This window comes from Hippocampus zosterae, chromosome 17 (genome assembly GCF_025434085.1).
Source record: "Hippocampus zosterae strain Florida chromosome 17, ASM2543408v3, whole genome shotgun sequence".
In the NCBI taxonomy this organism is placed as follows: Eukaryota; Metazoa; Chordata; class Actinopteri; order Syngnathiformes; family Syngnathidae; genus Hippocampus; species Hippocampus zosterae.
The window spans coordinates 12,016,161-12,042,495 of record NC_067467.1 but is presented as its reverse complement, the minus strand read 5'-3'; the positions used below and the strand labels follow the sequence as shown (position 1 = coordinate 12,042,495).

The window sequence follows — 26,335 nt, the reverse complement described above, 5'->3', positions numbered from 1 at the left end:
TTTCCCTGTTGTTTGAGTCAAAGGTTTTGTGACGATTGAAAAGTCATGGTGATACATTTTATGTTTCAAATCAATCAATTTGCACTCAGGAGACTTCTGTTTAAGAAAAAGTCAAGTGAATAAGCAGTTGCACGTGATATACCTGTTTCAAATGAACCAAAAGAAATTCTTAAGATTGTTGAAATTAAAATAAAAATGGAAATGTGAAACAGACTGGCTTACTAAAATTTGTTGAACAATATTGTTGTTCAATGTAAAAAATGTCAGCCAAGGTCGGCCCCCCGACATTTTACCACATAAAATCTGGCCCCCTTGGCAAAAAGTTTGGACACCCCTGGTCTAAGCCAACGTGGCACACAAAATAATTCAATGCTCAGGGTGTGCATAATATTTGGGGCGGAAAGTTTTTTTGGGGTGTGTTTTTTTTTTTTAATTCAGGAGATTTGTTGACAGTTCAGTTTCTTCAGGACAGTAAATGAACAATTCGTGTCTGTCGTGTATTCACCTTAATCAATGTTGAAAAGCAATGGCAAATCATTGTATTTCAGGTTTATTTCATTGTCATCGTCATTATTTCATTTTATATCATGCCCCGACTTCATTTGAAATCATATTCTGCTGACTGCAGCCAGGTTCTCGGTTGCTTTACTTGAGTCAATAAAGCTTTAGGAAAAAAAATACATGTGATAATAATAATGATCAGGTCAAAACCCGTCCTGTCGCGCCGAAAAACGGTGTATTAAAATCAACATCGGATGAAGTAGGTAAACACAATGAGTAAATAATACTCAGTTATAAAATGACACTTTTCCCATCAAGTGATCATTGATCATTGAAGACACCTTGACGAATACGTCGGCAACAGACTCCTTTGGTGGTTGGTTTTGGCTTTCAGCGTGGCTCTGCTGTTCACAGCTGGTGAGTGTCTTTTTCTTTCATTTTATGTTTTAATATGTAGACAAAAATGTACATATACTGTATACTCTCTCTCTCTCTCTCTCTCACACACACACACACACACACACACACACACACACACGTTCCTGTAAGACTATATTTGTGAGGTCCGGGTAACTCCAGATAGGGAGTGAGGACCACCCTTTCTGATAGGTTTAGAGAGGAACTAGTCTTAGATTTGTACACTAGATGTCACCCCAACTACTTTCCCCACTTCAACTTCTTTAAAAAACAGAGCAATAAAAAGTAGACTTGAAACTGAAATCATAGCAGGAGTGAGGACTCTGAATGGGCACATTCAAAGTCCTCACTCCTGTTGTGACTTTGGTTAAAATATCTTCTTTTTTGGTTTTGTTGCAGTTAAGCATACAAATCAACTTTTGGTATGGCCTTCAGAGTTTTTCCTCTCTTATTAACCTGCAATTACACAGCAGACATTTTGTATTTTAATTTTAAAAAGTGTGAGTAGTCTGTTTTATGAATAATTTGATAGTTTCAACTTAAGATAAGCAGAGTTCCTCATTTATACATTATATATCAATCACAACTTGAACCGATTGATTGCTGTACAATTACTACTACAATAAAAGTGACCCATGCTTTGGCCAATTAATTTACGGAACTAAATCAAATATATTGTAAAACTTTATAAGTACATGTCAACATTAAATCTCACCTCAAGTAGAACATTTTTAACAACACTGCTCAGGAAGAGTAGAAAAGAATTGAAAAAAAAAATACTCCAGCAAGAAAATTTAAATTTAAAAATGAAGAACTCGAGAAGCAGATCTTTTCTTGAAGTTCTTTACGTCTTTACAGGTTCTTTGAGCCAAGGCCTGCGGCTCTTTCATTTTGCAGTCAGTGCATTGTTCTTGCTTGACACCCTTTTATAAGTCTCCCCAGGTGTTTTTCCACAGCAGCCTTTTCTTCTTCATTCCATGGTCTCCTCAAATTTGCTCTGGGAGACCCTAAATATGATGACAATTGCAATTTAATGATACTCACAAAGACCACCTTGTGATAGCTTTACAATGTGGATTTTATACGTAAAAAAAATAAAAGTACTTGTCTTTTTCTCCAATTTAGATTTTGCCTGCTCTTAGGGTGTAAGATTTTTCCCATCCATCCATCATCTACCGCTTATCCGGGGCCGGGTCGCGGGGGCAACAGCTTGAGCAGGGAAGCCCAGACTTCCCTCTCCCTAGCTACTTCTTCCAGCTCTCCCCGGGGGATCCCGAGTCGTTCCCAGGCAAGCTGGGTGACAGTCTCTCCAGCGTGTCCTGGGTCTCCTCCCGGTGGGACATGACCGGTACACCTCACCGGGGAGGCGCTCAGGAGGCATCCGAATCAGATGCCCAAGCCACCTCATCTGGCTCCTCTCGATGTGGAGGAGAAGCGGCTCGACTCTGAGCCCCTCCCGGATGACTGAGCTTCTCACCTTATCTCTAAGGGAGAGCCCGGACACCCTGCGGAGAAAACTCATTTCAGCCGCTTGTATCCGGGATCTCGTTCTTTCGGTTACGACCCATAGCTCGTGACCATAGGTGAGGGTTGGGACGTAGATCTACCGGTAAATTGAGAGCTTCGCCCTTCGGCTCAGCTCCTTCTTCACCACGACAGACCGATACAACGTCCGCATCACAGCAGACGCTGCACCGATCCGCCTGTCGATCTCCCGCTCCCTCCTACCCCCACTCGTGAACAAGACCCCAAGATACTTGAACTCCTCCACTTGGGGTAAGATCTCCTCCCCGACCCGGAGGGGGCACTCCACCGTTTTCCGACCGAGGACCATGGTTTCAGATTTGGAGGTGCTGATTTCCATCCCAACCGCTTCACACTCTGCTGCGAAACGCTCCAGTGAGAGTTGGAGAGCCCCGTTTGAAGGAGCCAACAGCACCACATCATCTGCAAAAAGCAGGGATGTAATACTGAGGCCCCCAAAACTGACCCCCTCAACGATTCGGCTGCGCCTAGAAATTCTGTCCATAAAGGTTATGAACAGAATCGGCGACAAAGGGCAGCCTTGGCGGAGTCCTACCCCCACTGGAAACGATTCCGACTTACTGCTGGCAATGCGAACCAAACTCTGACATCGGTGGTATAGTGACCGAACAGCCCGTATCAGGGGGTTCGGTACCCCATACCCACGAAGCACCCCCCACAGAACTCCCCGAGGGACACGGTCAAACGCCTTCTCCAAGTCCACAAAACACATGTAGACTGGTTGGGCGAATTCCCACATACCCTCAAGGACCCTGCTAAGGGTGTAGAGATGGTCCACTGTTCCACGGCCGGGACGAAAACCACACTGCTCCTCCTCAATTGGAGGCTCGACTTCCTGACGGACCCTCCTCTCCAGCACCCCTGAATAGACCTTACCAGGGAGGCTGAGGAGTGTGATCCCTCTGTAGTTGGAACACACCCTCCGGTCCCCCTTTTTAAAAAGAGGGACTACCACCCCGGTCTGCCAATCCAGAGGCACTCTCCCTGTTGACCACGCGATGTTGCAGAGGCGTGTCAACCAGGACAGCCCCATAACATCCAGAGCCTTGAGGAACTCCGGGCGGATCTCATCCACCCCTGGGGCCTTGCCACCGAGGAGCTTTTTAACCACATCGGTGACTTCAACCACAGAGATAGGAGAGCCCACCTCAGAGTCCCCGGGCTCTGCTTCCTCCAAGGAAGGCGTGTTGGTGGAGTTGAGGAGGTCTTCGAAGTACTCTGCCCACCGGTTCACAACGTCCCGAGTCGAAGTCAGCAGCGCCCCATCCCCACTGTACACAGTGTTAGTGGTGCACTGCTTCCCCCTCCTGAGACGTCGGATGGTGGACCAGAATTTCCTCGAAGCCGTCCGGAAGTCCGCTTCCATGGCCTCACCGAACTCTTCCCACGCTCGGGTTTTTGCCTCGGCGACCACCGAAGCCGCGGTCCGCTTGGCGAGTCGATACCCGTCAGCTGCCTCTGGGGTCCCACAGGCCATAAAGGCTCGATAGGACTCCTTCTTCAGCTTGACGGCATCCCTTACTGCTGGTGTCCACCAGCGAGTACGGGGATTGCCGCCATGACAGGCACCAACCACCTTACGGCCACAACTCAGATTGGCCGCCTCAACAATAGAGGCACGGAACATGGTCCACTCGGACTCAATGTCCCCCGTCTCCCCCGGAACATGGGAAAAGCTCTGTCGGAGGTGGGAGTTGAAACTCCTTCTGACAGGGGATTCCGCCAGACGCTCCCAACAAACCCTCACTATACGTTTGGGTCTGCCAGGACGGACCGGCATCTTCCCCCAACATCGGAGCCTACTCACCACCAGGTGGTGATCAGTTGACAGCTCCGCCCCTCTCTTCACCCGAGTGTCCAGAACATGCGGCCGCAAATCCGATGATACAACTACAAAGTCGATCATCGAACTGCGGCCTAGGGTGTCCTGGTGCCAAGTGCACATATGGACACCCTTATGTTTGAACAAGGTGTTCGTTATGGACAATCCGTGACGAGCACAGAAGTCCAATAACAAAACACCACTCGGGTTTTGATCGGGGGGGCCGTTCCTCCCAATCACGCCCCTCCAGGTATCACTGTCATTGCCCACGTGAGCATTGAAGTCCCCCAGCAGAACAATGGAGTCCCCAGCAGGAGTACTCTCCAGCACACCCTCCAAGGACTCCAAAAAGGGTGGGTATGCTGAGCTGCTGTTTGGTGCATATGCACAAACAACAGTCAGGACCCGTCCACCCACCCGAAGGCGGAGGGAGGCAACCCTCTCGTCTACCGGTGTGAACCCCAATGTACAGGCACTGAGCCGGGGGGCAATGAGTATGCCCACACCTGGTCTGCGCCTCTCACCGTGAGCAACTCCAGAGTGGAAGAGAGTCCAACCCCTCTCGAGAGAACTGGTACCAGAACCCAGGCTGTTTGTGTGGAGGCAAGTCCAACTATATCCAGTCGGAAATTCTCTGCCTCACACACCAGCTCGGGCTCCTTCCCTGCCAGAGAGGTGACATTCCATGTCCCAAGAGCTAGCTTCTGCAGCCAAGGATCGGACCGCCAGGGTCCCCGCCTGGACTCGAATCTGCAATGAAATGGGACATCCCTGATTTGACACGCATTGTCAAATACGTTGCATGCATTTTAACTGGTTAAATTATGAAAAAAGAGATATAGTTCCTCATCCAAAGCTTACCATTCAATTCAGTCTTCCCTCTTTTGGAGAGATGCTTTTCCCTTTTTGGGGCTAAAGGTCGATACCACCACATGAAAAGGAGAACAAAGTGACACATTTTACTAAATCAGTGTTGAACAAAAATATGCTATCAAGGCATTCATTTAGTAACCCAATTCCAGTGAAATTGGGACATTATGCTCATCAATCAAAACAGAATAGAATGATTTGCAAATAATGTCCAACCTATATTTAAGTGAAGCATTACAAAGACAAGACAACATTCAATGTTCAAATTGGTACATTTAATTTTTTCCAATAATATTTAACTTAGAATTTAATGGCTGTAATGCGTTCCATAAAAGATGGAACAGCTAGCAAAAAAAATAATGTTGAGAAATGCTCATCAAACCCCTGTTTGTCACATCCCACCGGTGAACAGGCTAACTGTGAATGGGTGGGTGCCATGATTGGGTCAAAAAGTAGCTATCCTGAATTCACAAGCAAAGATTGGGTGAGAGTCACCACAAGTTGAATCGTTGAAGGACAGAGTTTCACAACGTATAATTGCAAGGAATTGAGGGATTACGTCATCTTTGGTCCATAATATCAAAAGGTTCAGAGAATCTGGACCAATCAGTGCATGTAAGCGGCAAGGCCAAAAACAGATAACATTCAAAGGCCATGACCTTCTACCTATCAGAGAGCACTGCATCCAAAACCACCTTGTCCCAGCTTGTTTGGAACGTGTTGCAGCCATCAATTCCAACATAGTAGTGTAGCCAATTAAATAGAGGTTGAACATGACATGCAAATAATTGTATTATGTATTAAATACAAGTTTGTGCTTCCATTAAGAATAGAGAAGATTTACTGGGCAACATATAACATTTGAAAGGTATGTTACAAGAACATCTTGTATGATTTCATGCTAGTCAGTGTGAACCAACCGACATAATTAAATTTTGTTAGACCAATGCAAATATTTGGCAGAAATAAAATACTGATTCCTGATTCAAAATAACCATCATCCATAAATTATCTTCCCCCTTCAAGTGCATTCCAGTGGCAGCCAGTGAACGAGCCTGTCCAGTGTGGGCAATGCATTTGATAAATGAAATGGTAAGAACATGAATCTAAATACAAAAATACCCAAAACAATGCTGTAATCGATCGTGTAATATTGTACTGTAGAAATTTTTGTTGTATGTCATTTCATAGTGCTTTAGGTGCTAGAGTGAATTTACGCCGCATTATTTCCCCCAAGAAACATTTGATTTATAATGGCTAAAAATACACAAGGATTCAATATAATTTATATATGTTCCTCATACTGCGTGACAACTGACCGGAACAAAATATGGAGAAATTAAAACTCTTGACATGTCCATTCATCCGTTCTGCCCCCCCCCCCACCCCAAAAGCCGACTGCCCCCATGTCGAGCGTTGCCACGTACAAAGTTACACCAGTGTAGCCCCTGAAAACAGCTTAAAACGGAGCAAATGTAACCCTGCTCAGGAGGTGGTTTAAACATTTACTCTGGAGTAAATGCTAGTATGCGGGGCAGACACCGATATAAAATGGGACGTGTGAACGCTACAGGAGTAGACTTGCTACGCGTGAAAAGAGTTGATTACATACGGGTAGAATGTGTTGCTTTCGTGCTCGTTTGTACTTCTGTCATCTTTCCTTTTGTAGGAGACTGGACCGTCTCAGAGTTGATTGTGTAGTTTGTTCCTTTGTTATGTGTTCACAACCCCCCCCACAGAATTTATTTTGTGATTCCTTATGTTTCCTTTCCAATTGCCTTGCCATCTTTAAATTTGATTGGCCACAGTAGAAGCAATAATGACTTCTGTGCCAAACTCGTTTGCCTTCCCTTTTTGTAAATGCTTTTATGGTTAAAGAAGGATCTTCTTTGCTCATCTTTTGTTTTTACATAGGTTAATGGGTTACCTTCTTTACGAATTGCAGACATGACTGTGCTCCTCTGCTTCATATTTCTGATGACTTGTAGAGTCTTCACTGGATGTATCATAAGAGAACAATTTTTCTACCTTTGGATGGAATATCTCCTCGTCATCACTCGACTCAGAGGATGTCTTAGTTGGTTTGTATTTCTCATCTGATCCAAAAAGACTTGAGTCAGAATAATCACCATCTTCAGTGGGATTGTCCATCTGTTATTAAAAAAAAAAAAGATCAGAAAATACCATTGCAATTAATGATGTTAGAGAATAGTACTGATAATTCAGGCTTACATGACAAGATAGTTCTGTGGGATAAAATATTAATCGAACACATTAACATGGCAAAACAGAAATACCTTATAGAAATAACTTATTTTGTTTAATATGGGCAGATAAAGCATTTGAAACTGACCGGGTAATCAATTAAAAGTCGACTTATTATAATTTTTAAAAATGTCTATATCACTCATTTCCAGTGCTTGGCAAAGATAGGTAAGTGCCGAAACCAAATAATGGTATCAGGCTGATACCGGCATTATTTTAAGGTTATCGTGGAGGCTGCCAAAACCAGCAATCGATATTTCAGAAAATTAAAAACTTAATAAATGTAAATTTAATACTGTACTAGTTGCCACTACACATTTGGCGAATCATCTGCGTCACAAAGAGAGGCTTATTTCCAAGTATTTGGCAATCCAATAACAATGATGGCCGACACAGAGTGCGGAGAGAACAATTTTCCACGTGAGCTGTACCCAGGTCAATCTTTTCATACACCTATTAAGATGCAATTTCTGTATATAATTACAATATTTACATTAATTCTTTGAACGCATCATGTGTACTTTTTAATCAAATTTGTTTGAATTCCTTCCACGTTCATCCTATTATATTCCCAGAAGAGGAAATTACTTAGTATGTGGCGACTAAAATGAACGCATATTCACTAAATCTCTGCACGCCAGAGCATTTTTTTTCTCCTTGAATTACATCAACATTCATCCACCAATTTGCCGATTAACGTCTAATCACTAAGTTGATATGAGTATGATAAGGTTAAGATTCATGCTGAGAATGCATCACTAGTGTGTTTTTATAAGCCTGGGCCAATAACTGGTTTGACGTTTGAAAAGTCAAAGTTTCAATCACCACTAATTCGGCTTTGCCAATAAGGATATTTGGGATCAATAAACGATGAGCGAGTGTGGTTACAAATCGCAAAGGTTGATGACAGTGACAATGTATGTTGCCACAAAAAAAATCATCAAAATGTCCCCATAAAATAGTAGAAAGCTTAAACATAGAAAATATGCATCTCTCCTCATATAAGTGGGGGGTTTTTCAGCCCAAAATGCATAGGTTTTGGTGATCCACACATTTAACCTTTATTATTATTTTTTATTTATTTATTATTTTATTTTAACTTTTGTGTTGATAATGGTTCACAGTATAATATTTCGTTCAACCCACTTTGTTATCTGTAAATTGCTTGGTATTTTACATCGTCTTTTTGCAGTTACTTTCTGTATATGGAAAGACACTGGTTCCATTTGCAACTAATTCTCTGCTCAACTAAGATGGCGGCGGCGGCGAAAGACGCTGGGTCATTTGCAACTAATTTTCTGCTCAACTAAAATGGCGACGACGACGACGACGGCGAGACGACGGCGGCGGGGGGGGGGGGTGTTAAAACTTGATTTTACCACACCAACGGCCTATTCTGTGGCGCTGTATTGTGTGTCTGACGGCCTATTGAAAGTTTATTGTTTGAGAGGAAACTTTCCATCTTGGTGACAACTCCTTAGGTACAGCATAGTAGAGTTATTCATATAGTTGGTTTCACTCTAATGCTGATATAACACGAACCTTTGAGTCTGCCCGAATTACTTAGAATAACTAACTTGTAAGAAAATATTCAAAACTTGAGTGTCTTACCTGCTTTAATTCTGAAGTATTTGTCACTTTCTGGGGTTTTCTCGATGATGCTGACTCGTACGCTCACTCTTCTCAAGGCCTTCCTTTTGTGCTGGTAGCAAAGCGCGCGTTTCCTAATTGATGGTCAGCGAGTGTGATGTGGGGGAGGGTAGCTGTAGAAACTCGTTTCCTGCAACGTAACTGTGACGTTTTGGGGTGTGAAAACAGCCCCGCCCCTTCATAACCAAAACTCCTTCACTTTTCCTCTGAGGTCCGTTTTGAAGTGGGGCATAGTAAATGTCAAGCAATATCAACATATTTTATGAAATCTTGTTTACACCAATGTCATGTACTCCTAAAATGAGCACAGCATATATACATGTGTGTGTATATACATACTGTATATATACAGTATATACACACACACATATATTTTAAAAACGACTTAAAATATTGTAATTGTTCTGAAAGCAACATTATTCCCAAATGCTAATATGGAATTGTGATGAAACATCATTATTATTTACTTATTGGATGCAATTCGTATTATACAGTTTCGATGTCCAAAGCAGAATAAAACGAATTAGATTTTCTGGGGACACGACTGCAACGCTCAACTCTTCTTGCAAAGCTTTGTTGCTGCTGTATGAACCGCGCTCCTAATTGATCACGTGCTCAAACTAGTGTGGGGGAGGGGAGCTGAATAAACTAGGTTCAAACAGTGCAACTGCGAGGGTTTGGAGCTGGGAACAGCCCCTCCCCCCTTCATGGCCAACGATAAACTAAAATTGCTCAGCCTTTAACTTTTATTTTACTCTGCGGTCTGTTTTGAGGGGAGCATGATAAATTTCAAGCAACATCGATATGTTTCAGCAACTGTAATAACAAAAATGTATATACCTGTTCATATTTTTTAAACCAGACTTAAATATTATAATTGTTCAATGAAACATAATTACAGTAAGTATTGCCATCTATGGACTTCTGTCAAACAAAAATTCCCTCACCCAGAATAAAAATCTATGCATTACACATTTGAGTACGATATTACATTATATGATTGCTTCAGGAGTATGAGGTACCGAATCCCCTGATGCGGGCACTTTGGTCCCTCCACCACAGATGTCAGAATTTTGTTCACATTACCGGCAGTAAGTCAGAATCGTTTCCAGTGAGGGTTGGAGTCCGCCAAGGCTGCCCTTTGTCATCGATTCTGTTCATAAACTTTACGGACATTGGCAATTTCTAGGCGCAGTGTAAGTGTTGATGGGGGTCCATTTTGGTGGCCTCAGTATTACATCTCTGCTTATTGCAGATGATGTGGGACTGTTGGCTCTTTCAAGCAGGGCCCTTCAACTCTCACTTGAGCGTTTCGCAGCTGAGTATGAAGTGAAAATCAGTCGGAAAATGGTGGAGTTCTCTCTCCGGGTCGGGGAGGAGATCTTGTCCCAAGTGGAGGAGTTTAAGTATTTTGGGGTCTTGTTTGCAAGTGAGGGCAGGAGGGAATGAGAGATCGACAGGCGCAGCGGTGAAGCGGCTGCTGCTTGCTCTGCGCGCTTTGTATCGGTCAGTCGTGGTGAAGAAGGAGCTGAGCCAAAGGGCGAAGCTCTCAATTTACCGGTTGATCTACGTTCCAACCCTCATCTACTGTCATGAGCAATGAGTCGTGACCGAAAGAATGAGATCCCAGATACAAGCGGCCGAAATGAGTTTTAAAGGTGTTCCGGGCATGTCCCACCGGCAGGAGGCCCCGGGGACAACCCAAGACACGCTGGAGAGACTGTGTCACTCAGCTGGCCTGGGAACGTTTCAGAATCCCCGGGAAGAGCTAGGAGAAGTGGCTGGGGAGAGGGAAGTCTGGGCTTCCCTGCTAAAGCTGCTGCCCCTGTGACCCGACCTTGGATAAGCGGTGGAATATGGATGGATGGATATTACATTAGTGATCGATTCATAACAACGGACGAACGTTCCGATAAATGGAACCTGGAAGCCATACGGAAGCTCGAATTAGAGCAAACTCAAGCAAGTCCTGTTCGATACCGCGGAATAACTGTCTGCACCACTTCACTTTTTACTCTCTTTGGCACAAAAACAGCAGAATCTCTCTATTAGCATGAGTTTACTGGAATCGTGAACGACTTTCTATTGCATTCATTTACATTTACGTCCTGTCGATCGTTGCATCCAAACAAAGGAATGGTAATGACTGTGGAAGAGAACATGGAATGCATCCGATTAGATGCTCAAAGCAAGTTGCTTGTGGCTCGACGGACTGTAGAGTAAATGAACGTTTCCTGGAATGCTTGACCTGCTATCATGCTAACTCAACTCAACATTATTTATAGAGCACTTTCAAACAGCCATCGCTGCATACAAAGTGCTTTACATGGAGCAATTTAACATATACAACAAACAGTAACGCAGTCTGTAATAAATACGGTAGAAAGCACCGAACAGCAAAACCAAGAACAAATCTAAGTCATGCTGAGTCGAATGCCAAAGAATACAAGTGGGTCTTGAGAAGGGCTTTGAAAATGGGCAGGGAAGAGGCTTGCCGAATGTTCAGTGGGAGGTCATTCCAGAGAGAGGGACCAGCAACAGAAAAGGCTCCATCCCCTCTGAGCCTCAGTTTAGTTCTTGGTCCTTCTAATAATGTCTGGTCCGCAGACCAGATGAGGTCAGCGAGGTAAGGTGGCACGAGGTAATTTAGAGATTTGAAAAGGTCATTTAGAGATTTGAAAACAATTTGCGCTAACTGGAGCGCTAATCAGAGAGAAGGCGAGTTCCATCGCGCTATGGGCATGGAGGACTTTGAAGGGTCCCGTGGATGCCTTCAGACATTTGTTGCACAACATCAGCTGAGCAACGCTGTCTTGGGTGGTGATCGAGGGGAGGTCAAGTTCGAGATAGTGAGTGATTGGAAAGAAAAGCCACCAGCTGTTATAGATCTCATTTTGGAGCAAAGAGCCCTCATTTTGTGACTACTCTTGTTATAATGTATTTTGTTCATATACCTGTACTGTATACTGCCGTTTTTGTGTTATTTGTGTTGTTGGGGCATATATTTTTGCATTTTACTGCTTGTGTTCTTACACATGTATTTTGTTAACACACTTGCATGTTCATAAAGGACGTGTACCGTAGTCATGTCCCACATAAGGAAATTCTGTTATCAAGACTGATTGAGCAACGCAAACATGATTTCTTACTAAAGAATACTTACCGTTGTTACTTATTGGATGCAAATCATAATGATCCAGTTGAAATGTCCAAAGCAGAATGAAACAAATTGGATATGCTGGGGACACTTCTGCAATACAGTACCTAACTCATTTTTTCTTGCAAAGCGTTGTGGCTGGCTTCTGCGCAGCTCTGCTAATTGAAATGTAAACAAACTCATGTCTGGGGGGAGGGGTGCAGCAAAAACTTCGTTTTGGAGCAGGTAACAGCCGCTCCTCTTCATGGCCAATGACTAAGTCAATTATCAAAATTGCCATAGCCTTTTTGAACTTTGAGGTCTGCTGTGAAGGCGAGCATGATAAATTTTGAGCAACATCTACATACAGTATTTGAGTAACTAGGCTCACCAATGTCACATACTCCGTGCACACACAGTATATTTAAACTGACTTACAATTTTACAATTGTTTTTAAAGCAACATAATTCCAAACTCTAATATGGAATTTAGATGAAACAATTATTTACTTATTGAATGCAAGTCATATTTTCCAGTTTCAATGTCCAAAGCTGAATGAAATAAATTGGATATGCTGGGGATACTTCTGCAATACAGTACCTAACTCATTTTTTTCTTGCAAAGCGTTGTGGCTGGCTTCTGCGCAGCTCTGCTAAATGAAATGTAAACAAACTCATGTCTGGGGGGAGGGGTGCTGCAAAAACTTCGTTTTGGAGCAGGTAACAGCCGCTCCCCTTCATGGCCAATGATTAAGTCAATTATCAAAGTTCCCACAGCCTTTGTGAACTTTGAGGTCTGATGTGAAGGAGAGCATGATAAATTTTGAGCAACATCTACATACAGTATTTGAGTAACGCGGATCACCAATGTCACATACTCGTAAAATAATTACAGCAAATAAAATTATATATATGTTCACAAACACAACCGCTCACACAGTATATTTAAACTGACTTAAAAATTTACAATTGTTTTTAAAGCAACATAATTCCAAACTCTAATATGGAATTTAATCGTTTCTTGGTTTCTTGGAATTGGAATTCTTTACTTATTGAATGCAAGTCATATTTTCCAGTTTCAATGTCCAAAGCAGAATAAAATGAATTGGATTTTCTGGGGCCCTCCGTGAGTCGTCACCTTACCGTGGTGGAGGGGTTTGTGTGTCCCAATGATCCTAGAAGCTAAGTTGTCTGGGGCTTTATGCCCCTGGCAGGGTCACCCATGGCAAACAGGTTCTAGGTGAGGGGCCAGACAAAGCACGGCTCAAAGACCCCAATGATGAATACAATAAATGGATCTAGGTTTCCCTTGCCCGGACGCGGGTCACCGGGGCCCCCTTCTGGAGCCAGGCCTGGAGGTGGGGCTCGTTGGCAGGCGCCTGGTGGCCGGGCCTACACCCATGGGGCCCGGCCGGGCACAGCCCGAAGAGGCAACGTTGGGTCCCCCTTCCCATGGGCTCACCACCCATGAGAGGGGCCAAAGGGGTCGGGTGCAATGTGAGCTGGGCGGCAGCCAAAGACGGGGACCCTGGCGGTCCGATCCTCGGCTGCAGAAGCTAGATCCTCTCTGGCAGGGAAGGAGCCCGAGCTGGTGTGTGAGGCAGAGAATTTCCGACTGGATATAGTCGGACTTGCCTCCACACACAGCCTGGGTTCTGGTGCCAGTTCTCTCGAGAGGGGTTGGACTCTCTTCCACTCTGGAGTTGCTCACGGTGAGAGGCGCAGAGCAGGTGTGGGCATACTCATTGCCCCCCGGCTCAGTGCCTGTACATTGGGGTTCACACCGGTAGACGAGAGGGTTGCCTCCCTCCGCCTTCGGGTGGGTGGACGGGTCCTGACTGTTGTTTGTGCATATGCACCAAACAGCAGCTCAGCATACCCACCCTTTTTGGAGTCCTTGGAGGGTGTGCTGGAGAGTACTCCTGCTGGGGACTCCCTTGTTCTGCTGGGGGACTTCAATGCTCACGTGGGGAATGACAGTGATACCTGGAGGGGCATGATTGGGAGGAACGGCCCCCCCGATCAGTACCCGAGTGGTGTTTTGTTATTGGACTTCTGTGCTCGTCACGGATTGTCCATAACGAACACCTTGTTAAAGCATAAGGGTGTCCATATGTGCACTTGGCACCAGGACACCCTAGGCCGCAGTTCGATGATCGACTTTGTAGTTGTATCATCGGATTTGCGGCCGCATGTTCTGGACACTCGGGTGAAGAGAAGGGCGGAGCTGTCAACTGATCACCACCTGGTGGTGAGTAGGCTCCGATGGTGGGGGAAGATGCCGGTCCGTCCTGGCAGACCCAAACGTATAGTGAGGGTTTGTTGGGAGCGTCTGGCGGAATCCCCTGTCAGAAGGCGTTTCAACTCCCACCTCCGACAGAGCTTTTCCCATGTTCCGGGGGAGACGGGGGACATTGAGTCCGAGTCCCATGTTCCGTGCCTCGATTGTTGAGGCGGCCAATCTGAGTTGTGGCCGTAAGGTGGTTGGTGCCTGTCGTGGCGGCAACCCCCGTACTCGCTGGTGGACACCAGCAGTAAGGGATGCCGTCAAGCTGAAGAAGGAGTCCTATCGAGCCTTTATGGCCTGTGGGACCCCAGAGGCAGCTGACGGGTATCGACTGGCCAAGCGGACCGCGGCTTCGGTGGTCACCGAGGCAAAAACCCGAGCGTGGGAAGAGTTCGGCGAGGCCATGGAAGCCGACTTCCGGACGGCTTTGAGGAAATTCTGGTCAACCATCCGACGTCTCAGGAGGGGGAAGCAGTGCACCACTAACACTGTGTACAGCGGGGATGGGGCGCTGCTGACTTCGACTCGGGACATTGTGAACCGGTGGGCAGAGTACTTCGAAGACCTCCTCAACTCCACCAACACGCCTTCCTTGGAGGAAGCAGAGCCTGGGGACTCTGAGGTGGGCTCTCCTATCTCTGTGGTTGAAGTCACCGATGTGGTTGAAAAGCTCCTCGGTGGCAAGGCCCCAGGGGTGGATGAGATCCGCCCGGAGTTCCTCAAGGCTCTGGATGTTGTGGGGCTGTCCTGGTTGACACGCCTCTGCAACGTTGCGTGTTCAACAGGGAGAGTGCCTCTGGATTAGCAGACCGGGGTGGTAGTCCCTCTTTTTAAAAAGGGGGACCGGAGGGTGTGTTCCAACTACAGAGGGATCACACTCCTCAGCCTCCCTGGTAAGGTCTATTCAGGGGTGCTGGTGAGGAGGGTCCGTCAGGAAGTCGAGCCGCCAATTGAGGAGGAGCAGTGTGGTTTTCGTCCCGGCCGTGGAACAGTGGACCAGCTCTACACCCTTAGTAGGATCCTTGAGGGTATGTGGGAATTCGCCCAACCAGTCTACATGTGTTTTGTGGACTTGGAGAAGGCGTTTGACCGTGTCCCTCGGGGAGTTCTGTGGGGGGTGCTTCGTGGGTATGGGGTACCGAACCCCCTGATACGGGCTGTTCGGTCACTATACCACCGATGTCAGAGTTTGGTTCGCATTGCCAGCAGTAAGTCGGAATCGTTTCCAGTGGGGGTAGGACTCCGCCAAGGTCGTGACCGAAAGAACAAGATCCCGGATACAAGCGGCCGAAATGAGTTTTCTCCGGAGGGTGTCCGGGCTCTCCCTTAGAGATAAGGTGAGAAGCTCAGTCATCCGGGAGGGGTTCAGAGTCGAGCCGCTTCTCCTCCACATCGAGAGGAGCCAGATGAGGTGGCTTGGGCATCTGATTCGGATGCCTCTTGAGCGCCTCACCGGTGAGGTGTTCCGGTCCTGTCCCACCGGGAGGAGACCCAGAGGAAGACCCAGGACACGCTGGAGAGACTATGTCACCCAGCTTGCCTGGGAACGACTCGGGATCCCCCCGGAGAGAGCTGGAAGAAGTAGCTAGGGAGAGAGAAGTCTGGGCTTCCCTGCTAAAGCTGTTGCCCCCGCGACCCGGCCCCGGATAAGCGGTAGATGATGGATGGATGGATGGATTTTCTGGGGAGCGGCCTGGTGAACTAGTGGTCCGCGTGTTGACCTCACAGTGCAGAGGTACCAGGTTCAATTTCAGCTCCGGCCACCCTGTGTGAAGTTTGCATGTTCTCCCCAGGTCTGTGTGGGTTCTCTCCAGATCCCACATTCCAAAAACATGCATGGCAGGCCAATTGAACAATCCAAATTGTCCCTCGGTGGTGAGTGTGAGCGCGGATGGTTGTTTGTCTGTGTGTGCCCTGCGATTGGCTGGCAACCGGTTCAGGGTGTCCCCTGCCTACTGACCGAAGACGGCTGGGATAGGCTCCAGCACCCCCGTGACCCTTGTGAGGATAAAACGGATCGGAAAATGACTGAATGTATGTTACAATGAGAACTCCGACATCCCTGAGGGCGTAAATATGCTTACAGCTTTAACTTTTTTAATTTAATTGCACTTTCCTATTTCTATTTAATGTGGTAGTTTGAAAATATAAATAAGAAGTTCCTCACCAATTACTCAGTACTTGTGATTCTTTCACTACGTACATTCATTCATTCATTCATCTTTCGAGCCGCTTGATCCTCACTAGGGTCGCGGGGGTGCTGGAGCCTATCTCAGCTGTCTTCGGGCAGTAGGCGGGGGACACCCTGAATCGGTTGCCAGCCAATCGCAGGGCACACAGAAACGTTCAACCATTCGCACTCACACTCACACCTAGGGACAATTTAGAGTGTTCAATCAGCCTGCTACGCATGTTTTTGGAATGTGGGAGGGAACCGGCGCACCCGGAGAAAACCCACGCCCGGGAGAACATGCAAACTCCACACAGGGAGGCTGGAGCTGGAATCGAACCCGGTACCTCTGCACTGTGAAGCCGACGTGCTAACCACTGGACTACCGGGCTGCCCCACTACGTACATATTTACTCTTATTCAAGGACTCTTTTTTTTTAAATGTCATTTTTCAAAAGTAACACTAATACAATTGAGTGCACATTTATTCTGCCACCTCTGTCCTTGTGTCCTTATGGAAAAGATGAGACCGATGCCCTAAATATAATAGTAAATAATAATTCCATCAGTAGTATACAATAGAATATAAAACATTACTCAGTAAAAATACTCACAGAGAGCTTTGCTTAATGTTAGAAATGTGCACTTCAAATTACAAATGTGGCTATGAAATGACAACTAAAACCTCAATATGTCACAAATGGAATAAGTGTGTACTTCACTAAATTATTTTAGGTTTTTTATTTAGTGGTTTGATTTAAGGTGTAATTTCGGGTGGGTCTGAGGCCATATTGCAGATTTGGGTTTGCATAACAAGTTCTATTTCATAACAAGATGTTTGTTAAAAAAGTTAAACTTAGACAAATATTAGATATAATAAAAAATACATCATTGTTTTACTTTCTAATAAGCCCATGAGACTGTTTTCTATAGTTTCAGTTTTGTTGGAACAAAAATATTTCAGAAATCAATAGGTGGCGGTAGTGAGTAAAAAGTGTGTGTATTGAATTTAAATGAAAATACACACAAAAAATCATTTTTGGTATATTTGTGAGGACCTCTCTGAAACTTTGAGAGATGCCTATATAAACCCTCTAGAGGCCTTTAGAATGAAAAACTTGTGAGGACTGGCCTAAATGTCCTCACTTGTCAAAAATGTCCTCACTACGTTGGTCTTATAATCACAGTGGTCCTCACAAGTATAGCCATACAAACACACACGCACACACACACACACACACACACACACACACACACACACACACACACACACACACGCAATTAGGAGATTCAAGTGGAATTTTAACAAGAGCAAGTTTTAATTTGCAACCCCCCCAATTCAGGTGCAGCTCTGGAGTGCACTCGTTGTGTGCACTTGCCCGTGTCTAATGTTTGTACGGAGGTGAGGCAACAATGTGAGGAGGGCCAAGTCTGCGGCTTGGGAAGAGATGAGTGTGAGTAGCCGTGTCACGTTTCATCTTGTTTTGTTGATTTATTCAAAATCACTCCGCTGTAATCATGGCACTCACCTCTGAAATCCACTAAGTCAGTGGTCTCCACCGGCACAGGTCCGCGGGTCATTTAGTACCGGGCCGCACAGGAAGAATAAATAACTTACATTACTTCCGTTTTATTCATTTCGGACTGTGAAAGATGTTTTATTTTGAAAAATTATTGGATTCTCTGTCAAATCCGTTTAGAGTATGTCACTCTTGATATAGGTCGAGGCGCACTTCTCGGTCATGTGATTGGTTACCTCTAAAATGAGCCCCAGGAGCTAGCAAAATGAGTAAAAGCCAAACGTCTTTGGAAAGGGAAAAAGACCCAGAAGGGAACCAGAAGAGGAGCCTACGACTTCCGAGAAAAGGACAGACAGTAGCAAGAGTCCCACTTAAAATACGGACTACTCAACGGGAGATTCCCACGCACCAAGCCCACTCTGCATAATATGCGGCGATGGCGAGTCATATTTTTCAAGCGCTTTGTATTTGCGGTGCATCTTATTTTGAAGGCACGTTTAATTAAATGTTACCACAGCGACCAGAGAGTGTTGTGGCCAGATAAGAGGTCCCCCCGTGTCATGATTGGGCTTTATTATTTTATTTAGAAAACACCACAGTTTTCATGCAGGTCATATCATATTATTTTGTCTTTTTTTTTTTTTAATCACACCTTAAAGGCCAGAATCTGGCAAGCTGAATAAGTCTCATTCAAGCTTACCAGCATGCTTGGCAGCCTCCACCGAGTGCGATTCTTCCTTGTACTGCTGATGGGCCAAGATGAGCTCAAGTGCTCAGTCTGACACACCCGCACACAAATACACACACGGGCCTGTCGTACAAGCCGTAAATACGCATACACAAACAGGTTTTTGGCCATTTAAGGTCACAAACCTCTGAGGAATGGCCAATTTGCCCCATTTAGAGTGTATGTATGTTCAATAATTATGAGTGAGCAAGGGAGGACCGAAAATGGTCTCCACCCCCCACCCCAGCCACTCACACACACACACACACACACACACACATGCTCTCTCTCTATTACCTCCATCCCTCCCCTCTTGTCCTCAAAGTGCACCTGAATCATGTTAAAGCACATTTTTATTCACCAGGGCAGAATTCTTTTTTTTCACATTTCGGCATTTTGTAAACAAAATAAAAAAATAAGCTTTTGACTTACTCTATTTCGGTGATAAGAAATAACTTTTGTACATCACGCTTTTCATAAAGCGCGCCTTGCTGCCAAATATACACTTGTTTTTTCATTCACATTTTGTACACCAGGAGCAGGTCTGCTACATTTCATCCAAAAGGGGTCCCGGTGACCACCTGTCGGTCTCAAATAAATTCCTAAATTGGGCGCACGGGGGTTCTCCAAGCCCACTCAGTCCGTGTCCACGTGACAGGGATTGCTTCTCAGTCTCTCCGCTTCTCTGTACAGGCGCAAGAAGTCCTTGTAGCGCGGCGCGCATCCCATCCAGGCCTCACCAAAGCGCAGAGTCCCCGTGAAGAGGAAGTCACCCTCACCGGGTTTAATGGCGCACCGCAGCGGCATCATGATGCGTCCCGACCAGCGCCGTGCCCTTGGACCCCCGGGGACAAACACCTGTGTCTTTTGTCTGTGCAGGCGGCTGATGTCCACGCTGACAGACCAGCGATCCTCCTCCTCCTCCTCCTGCACACCCCTGATCACTCCACGAGCCACTGAATAATCCAAACACACACATACACAGAGTTACACATTTTCATAAATTGTAGTCGTAAAATGCTGTGGTATACTGTTGTGGTAAGACCTAGACTTACCAAAGTCTTTGGTGCACACTGCCAGAAGAACCTCAGCGTCACTGCACGGCTGACAGGGTGCTACAATAGAAGAAAAAAAAGACACTTTAATGCCACAATTTCATGAATAAAATTCCAGTATACACAATTTAAAATGATGAAAACAGGTCGACAATGGATAATCAACAGAAAAAAAATCCCCTTATTTTTCTCAAAAGTCATTACATCAGTTTGTACAATGTTGCCCTTGTGTAGGATGATCCTGCATTTTGTTGCTACTTGTTTTCATAAATAAAACTACAGTGATTCAAACTTTGTTAAAAGTAGCCAAGCAATGTAGCAAAAGTGTGTTGAAAACACTGCTTGGGTAGTTTGACATACAGTATAACTACGACATACCCAAATAGCTATGGAGTTAAAAGCATCACAAGCACCGGGGCAGTCGAGTCCAATAATTGGCCTATTTGCTAAATAGGAGGAGGCAATCAAATAAAACGGTCCCACTGAAAGAGCTTGCCCCTGGCTTTTGACTACCAGTCTGCTTTTTACAGCAAGAGAAAACACAAAATGGCCAAAGCACTTCAGACACCCACTAAGTCCAAGAACAGAATGTACACTAGCTCAAATCAAATGCTCAGGTGAGGCAAAAAAAAAAAAAAGACACCAACTGGAATGGCAGGTTATTTTGACATGAATGAAAGGGGACCTACTATTGAGGCTTGTGGAACATCACATAGAGCCACCTGCCTCAACTGGCGGACCGCGATCCACTACCGGACCGCCGACCTCCTCTGTCCAGACCATCGGCAAATTGTATAAAATGCAGTAAATATCCCCATCCCTGAAATTCTATGTAAAGGAATATCCTTCACCCGAAAGAAAAACCTATGCATTAACATTTTGACTACGATATTACATGTTACCGGAAGTTGCGCAAGCGGAAATTCCACTACCCGTAACCCGGATGGAGGTGTAATGCCGCAGGAGCTTAAATACACGCAACGCCCACCCGATGCGACGGAAAAGACAACGCTGAAACAAGTTTTCACTTCGAGTTTTTCGATCATCAGATTCTAAACGACGACGTGCAAGTAATTTGTTTTGTTGAACGTGTGACGTGGATTAGCAAATTGTGTTTTGAAAGAAAACTCGCTGGTGTTTGATTTTTCAATTCTCTTCAAAAGCTGAGCTGAGGCGCTTTCGCTTGTCAACCATGATGCCTGACCGCAGGAATGAAAGCGAGAGCCGAGTCAGCATCTTGCTCGGGTCACATCTGATGAAGACCACTTCACAGACTAGAGAAATATACCCAAACATCTGGACCCGGACAGACTCCATTGCTAATAGTGCCGGTTGAACTGGAAACCACTTCAAAAAGTCACGGCGATGATGAGGTCACAATAACGAGGGAGGGAAAAGGTTTCCATTGCAGGAGTGACAGGGGAACATCTGCGTGGGGAACATTCCGGTTGCACGGAGAGCGAGTTAGCTGAGAGGAAGTCGTTCATCCTTTGGCCTACACAAGAACGCCGGCTTTGTGAAGCGCGCCAAAACCGTTACAGGCGGCCACATCACAGTGTCTGTAATGACGCGGGATGTGGATACGTGATGCTGGACGGACGCTAAAACACATGTGGAGACTTTGATGGAGGAAAAGCAGGAGGGAGGTAGGGGAGGATGGGGGTGGGGGGGCTGACTGCAAGGCTTGAAAGTTAAGCAGGTATACAGCGTGGAAACACATGCTTCAGTTTCATGGAGGAACACTTCGCTGCGGCTGTCGTTAATACATCCACACACAATAGCATGCAGTTTGTTGCTCTCTCTTTTTGTGTGTGACGATCTCACACAAGTGCCCGTGCAAAAACACAAGTCGGAAATACAATAACAGTCTCATTGTCAGACACACTCGCACACGAAGTTCTAGACAATGATGGCCTTCAGTCAGGCTCACGCGCACACACAATAATAAAGTCTGTCTCACACACACATGCACAGTCTGAGTCACGCACGCAATCTTACTCACACTATCTCTCTCTCTCACGCACGCGCGCACGCATGCACACACAAAAAAGTTTCAAGCATACGCATAGACACACGAGCATGCACAAAGACAATCTCAATTACACACACACAGACTGAGTCATGCACATTCAAAAATACAAACTCCGCCTGACAACAGACTGTACCTTCAGTGTGTCACACGCGCTCAATTAAGTCTCCTGTTGTACGCATCCCAGGAAGTGAATATTTCCTTCGGCGGCTACAACTGGCTGTTTGTTTCACATTCTCTCATTGACCACAGTATTAGGTACACCGGCGCAATCCAATGAGCTCAATTTGGAGCGCTTGCGCAGCTCTTATGACCTTTGTCAATATGCACAAAAAAAGTCTTTGGAATCACTAATAAGCGAGGTTGGCATATTTCATTTCTTTCTACGTATAAAGTTAAAAGATGGACAACAAGGTACCAAGAACCAGAATCTCACGGACCTTTAACTCATTCAGTACCGGCCAATTCTGGACCAAGTCTGAAAAGACGTTTAAAAACGTCTTTGGGAGTGAATGAGTTCATAGGAAATGCGCACTTACCCCCAAGCGAGGAGTCGTTGGCTTTCAGCCCGTCGGCGACGAGCTCGTACTGGAAGGCAGTGATGCGCCGGCTGATGTCAGCACGTGGGACGGCCTCGATGAAGAGCGCCCCCTCCAGGATGCCGAAGCAGTGCACCTTTGCCGGAGCTTGGTCTTCCTCACGGAGCAGCAAGCGCAGACGGCCGTTCAGGTCCAGGTAGATGTTGCTTCCGCTGGAGTCGGCGGCGGGCTTGATGCAGACGGAGAGGCGGGCGGCGGCGGGGGAGGCGATGTTGGGCCGGAGGTTGACGATGATGGCGCCGGTGGGGTACAGCCACTCCAGGGATCCCTGGGCGCAGCGCAGGTACACCTGCTCCACGTCACGCGTGTGTCCCTCGTGAGTCAGTCCACTGCGGGACAACATAGAGAGGCGCATGCATTAGCAGGCCAGTGCTATTTCATTTTTATTTCCGTGCTCCTACTCAACCGGCAGGGGAATGAGCTTGCTTGCGTGCCGTTTGAGTAGAAGCACTGGTGGCTAAAACCAAATGGTGGCAGCATTATCACTCTATGGACCTGGATTTGACATTTCGTCAACTAAAATGAGACTCAAGTAGTCACAACAACAGTGACATTGCAGTTACGGTTTCTCTGGGAGGGCCGTTCTGAATTTTGGGAAACCATATGAATGTTTGATTACTTCCACATACAGTATTACATATACAGCACACAACAAATTGATGGATAACTAGTTTTAAAATCAGAAGTCAACTGTAATAACTGTTATTGTGAATTACATATGACAATTCGAACATTTGGTTCAGACTTTAGCAAGCATCATGGAACTTGACAAGCTTAATTTGCTTTTGCGGGCCACATAAAATGATGTGACGGGCCACATCTGGCCCTCGGGCCTTGACTTTGACACCCGTGTCATCGAGTAATATTTATGAATCAAGGGATAGGTGAAGCAACAGGTGGACTGTTTTTTAACAGTGGTAAATGGTCAAATCCATCTGCGCAAGCTTACACTGGTCACACTTAAAACAAAACATATATCTGCAAAACATGATGTGCTGGAAAATCAGTAAAGACGATTAAGAATACACTTCGGGACACAGAAATCCACCACTGTTGGCATAAGTTTTAGACCAGCCGGCTAATTGACTACGCCAGAGTTTTTGGGACTCTGTTGACATTGGTTGAAAAAAAATTGAGGAAACTGCTGCAATGGAAAGGGAGGCCAAAGCGACCCACCCGCCCCTTTTTCCCTGTGGAGCTGTGGCCAAACACAGTCCTGGCGGGCTGCCTTTGGAGGCAGAACTGCATGAATAGCCGTCCGCAGGGGCCTCCAAGCAGACAAGGGCTGCAACAGTAGCCGCGAATGCTGCGTGCGAGTGCAAATGCAGGTCGCGCAAGCAAACTCTCGGGCTTTCAGTCCGCCAAAGGCAGCCGGGGAGGCTTGTCCAGGAAGCACATTGGCTTGCGGCGCCAGAGTCCACCCAACCGCCGCCTGCCAAATTGAATGCCCCGAAAAATCGCCATCCGTCAGTCAGCCAGTCATTCTGCGGCCAGAAGGCAGGAAACCATCAGCAGCCGAGCGAAGTGCCAAGCGTGCGGTTAGACACCGGTGGGAGAAACACCCTGCTTCCTGAAAATTAGATCCCCCCCCCCCCCCCCTCGCTCCCACCCCATTCGAAACGCAGCGTCCATCTGAAAAGCAGAAAACTAAGAGGGGCACACGCAGCTCGGCTCGGCGTGCCTTTAATTAACTAAAGCCTCTTCCCCACTTCCATCATTTCTGCATGCAATTAAAGTAGCTTAGTCAACAGGGCGCTAATGAATACCAGATTATTGGTGCACAGCTCAAAGCAGTGAACAGTATGCCCCTCCAGACTGGAGGATTAGAGGGGAGGAAAAAAAATGAAACCAGTGTTCAGGCAAGCCTTTAAAGTGCAAAACTTTACAGCAGATGTTTGACGGAAGGGGTGTGCAACTAAACTTGTGATTATCATTATCACTTGATGCAGATTTCTTTTTTTTCTTTTTTTTTACAAGCGTGTCTGCTCATTCACACTTAAGTGATCACGAAATCCTTTCATTCAAGGGGACAAACACGCAAACACAAAATGATAACACACGCCAGGAGCTGCTGTTGGCCACAACGCACACCGAGATGTTTACACGCAAGCTAAGCAGCCAACCAGACTGACTCTAGCTCCGATGTCACTCACTAGGCCATCCCCCTTACAGACACACACACAACATATAAAGAGTAAAGTGTGCACTGTATATTAATTGACATTCTCAATTCCAATACTGAACAAAGCAAAATTCTTCACAACCACAAAATGTACAAGGGTGCTGTATTGGATATTAGCGGTTATTAAAGTATTATTTTAAAAGACTGTACACTAAGATACTGAACAAGAAGTCACATCATGGACCGTAAAGAAATGTTTCACTTACAGCCTCATATTATGCAACGGTGGAATTTCGAGATGTGGGGCTTCTGTGGTCTTTCTTGTTAGTTGATGTCAACGTCATCGCAGCGAACGACAGTTGAGCATGAAAAATATTCATTTTCCTTCTTTCTAAGCATCCTATGGTCATTACAGCCACTTCTAGCTCTAGGGAGATTGGGAGCAATTTTAGGATTGCCAGTTTATTTTGTGATACGTTATTACCCTTTCTGTCAATGCCATGGTTGTGTACAACACCGTTTCATGCGTTCTGGTCATGAAGGAACCACGTTGGATTTGGAAAAAAAGATCAAGAAAAGGGTGCTCAAATTTGCACAGTAGCTGGTAATTGTGTCCACAATTCGGTTCGAGACCTATTTCAAGACATTTGTGGACAAATATTGGTAGATTTTGTAGCACTGTTTAAGTCAGTTCCAATACAGAGGGTGAGTAAGTGGCCAAATACAGGGACGAGACTCATTTTAAACAGATTTAAAGAACAATAATTTACGTTTAGGACACCATGAGAGTGAGACCATGAACACGACTTTGGCACCCAAAATCTTACTATTTTATGACACAGTGTTCCCGGAGACAACTTGAATTGACTTAAAAAATGTTCGGATTTACAACGTTCAAGAGAAAGTTAATGGAAGGGCTCCAATTGTTTCAGCTAATGAAATGGCTCCTCAGGTTAATTGGCTGGAAATGATGAATGTGCGTGTACGTGTTTTAGTTGTTGTTTTTTTTTTTTTGTTGCTCACCTTCCCTTCCAGCTGCACTGGTCGCTCGAGTACTGGCAGAGAGAAGTCCGACATCGGCTAAGGAGGACGACGACGAGAGGTAGCCAGAGGGAGGCGAGCAGCCGCTGGCTGAGCATGTTTGTCTTCCTTCGCCTGTTCTCGGCCTCAAAGTGGCTTCAAAGTCCGCCGCCACATTTCCTTCCAGCCGTCCACTCGGCTTGGAGCAACCCCAGGCTTACTCTGTTTATTAGTCCTTCCGTGAGTCGCTTCGGCGTTCAAAGTTGAAAGTTCCTCCGGTGCCCGCCGCGGTGGACTCAGCGCGTTTTCACTAAATTCCTCCGCAAAAAAAAAAATCTCAGTGCTCCGAGTTTGTATAGCGACCGTGAACGCTCCTCCCACGTCACGCCCCGCTCACCAGCCGCTTGTTTATCGCGGAAAGAGGCCTTCAAATAATCATACCCTCGCTCGGATATTTCACAGTAAAAAAAATGCAGGTCGAAGTAGTTTTCTGTTACGATAAAACAAGTGTCCTTCGGTCAGCACTACAGTAGAGGTAAAGATACCTTTATAAGTAGAAATAACTACTCTTTCAACTCATTCTCTGTCAATTTTAAGGTT

General features: G+C 45.8%; 1 protein-coding gene and 2 long non-coding RNA genes across 3 annotated transcripts; 1 reads left to right on the top strand and 2 right to left on the bottom strand.

Moving 5' to 3' along the window:
* Positions 1-866: 866 nt before the first annotated feature.
* LOC127590284 (uncharacterized) lies at positions 867-18,116 on the top strand. Its single transcript, XR_007959567.1, has 2 exons — positions 867-918; positions 18,007-18,116. It is a non-coding gene; the product is annotated as an uncharacterized LOC127590284 (long non-coding RNA).
* Positions 1,025-2,091, bottom strand: LOC127590295 (uncharacterized). Its single transcript, XR_007959580.1, has 3 exons — positions 2,023-2,091; positions 1,281-1,925; positions 1,025-1,239 (listed from the first exon to the last, which is right to left on the bottom strand). It is a non-coding gene; the product is annotated as an uncharacterized LOC127590295 (long non-coding RNA).
* A 1,129-nt stretch (positions 18,117-19,245) lies between the features above and the next one.
* On the bottom strand, positions 19,246-26,116 carry metrnla (meteorin like, glial cell differentiation regulator a). The gene is made up of 4 exons (XM_052049766.1): positions 25,739-26,116; positions 22,534-22,922; positions 19,966-20,025; positions 19,246-19,866 (listed from the first exon to the last, which is right to left on the bottom strand). Exons 1-4 carry the CDS (start codon positions 25,852-25,854, stop codon positions 19,547-19,549), a joined length of 885 nt encoding a protein of 294 aa, XP_051905726.1. The 5' UTR covers positions 25,855-26,116; the 3' UTR covers positions 19,246-19,546.
* Between the last annotated feature and the right edge of the window lie 219 nt (positions 26,117-26,335).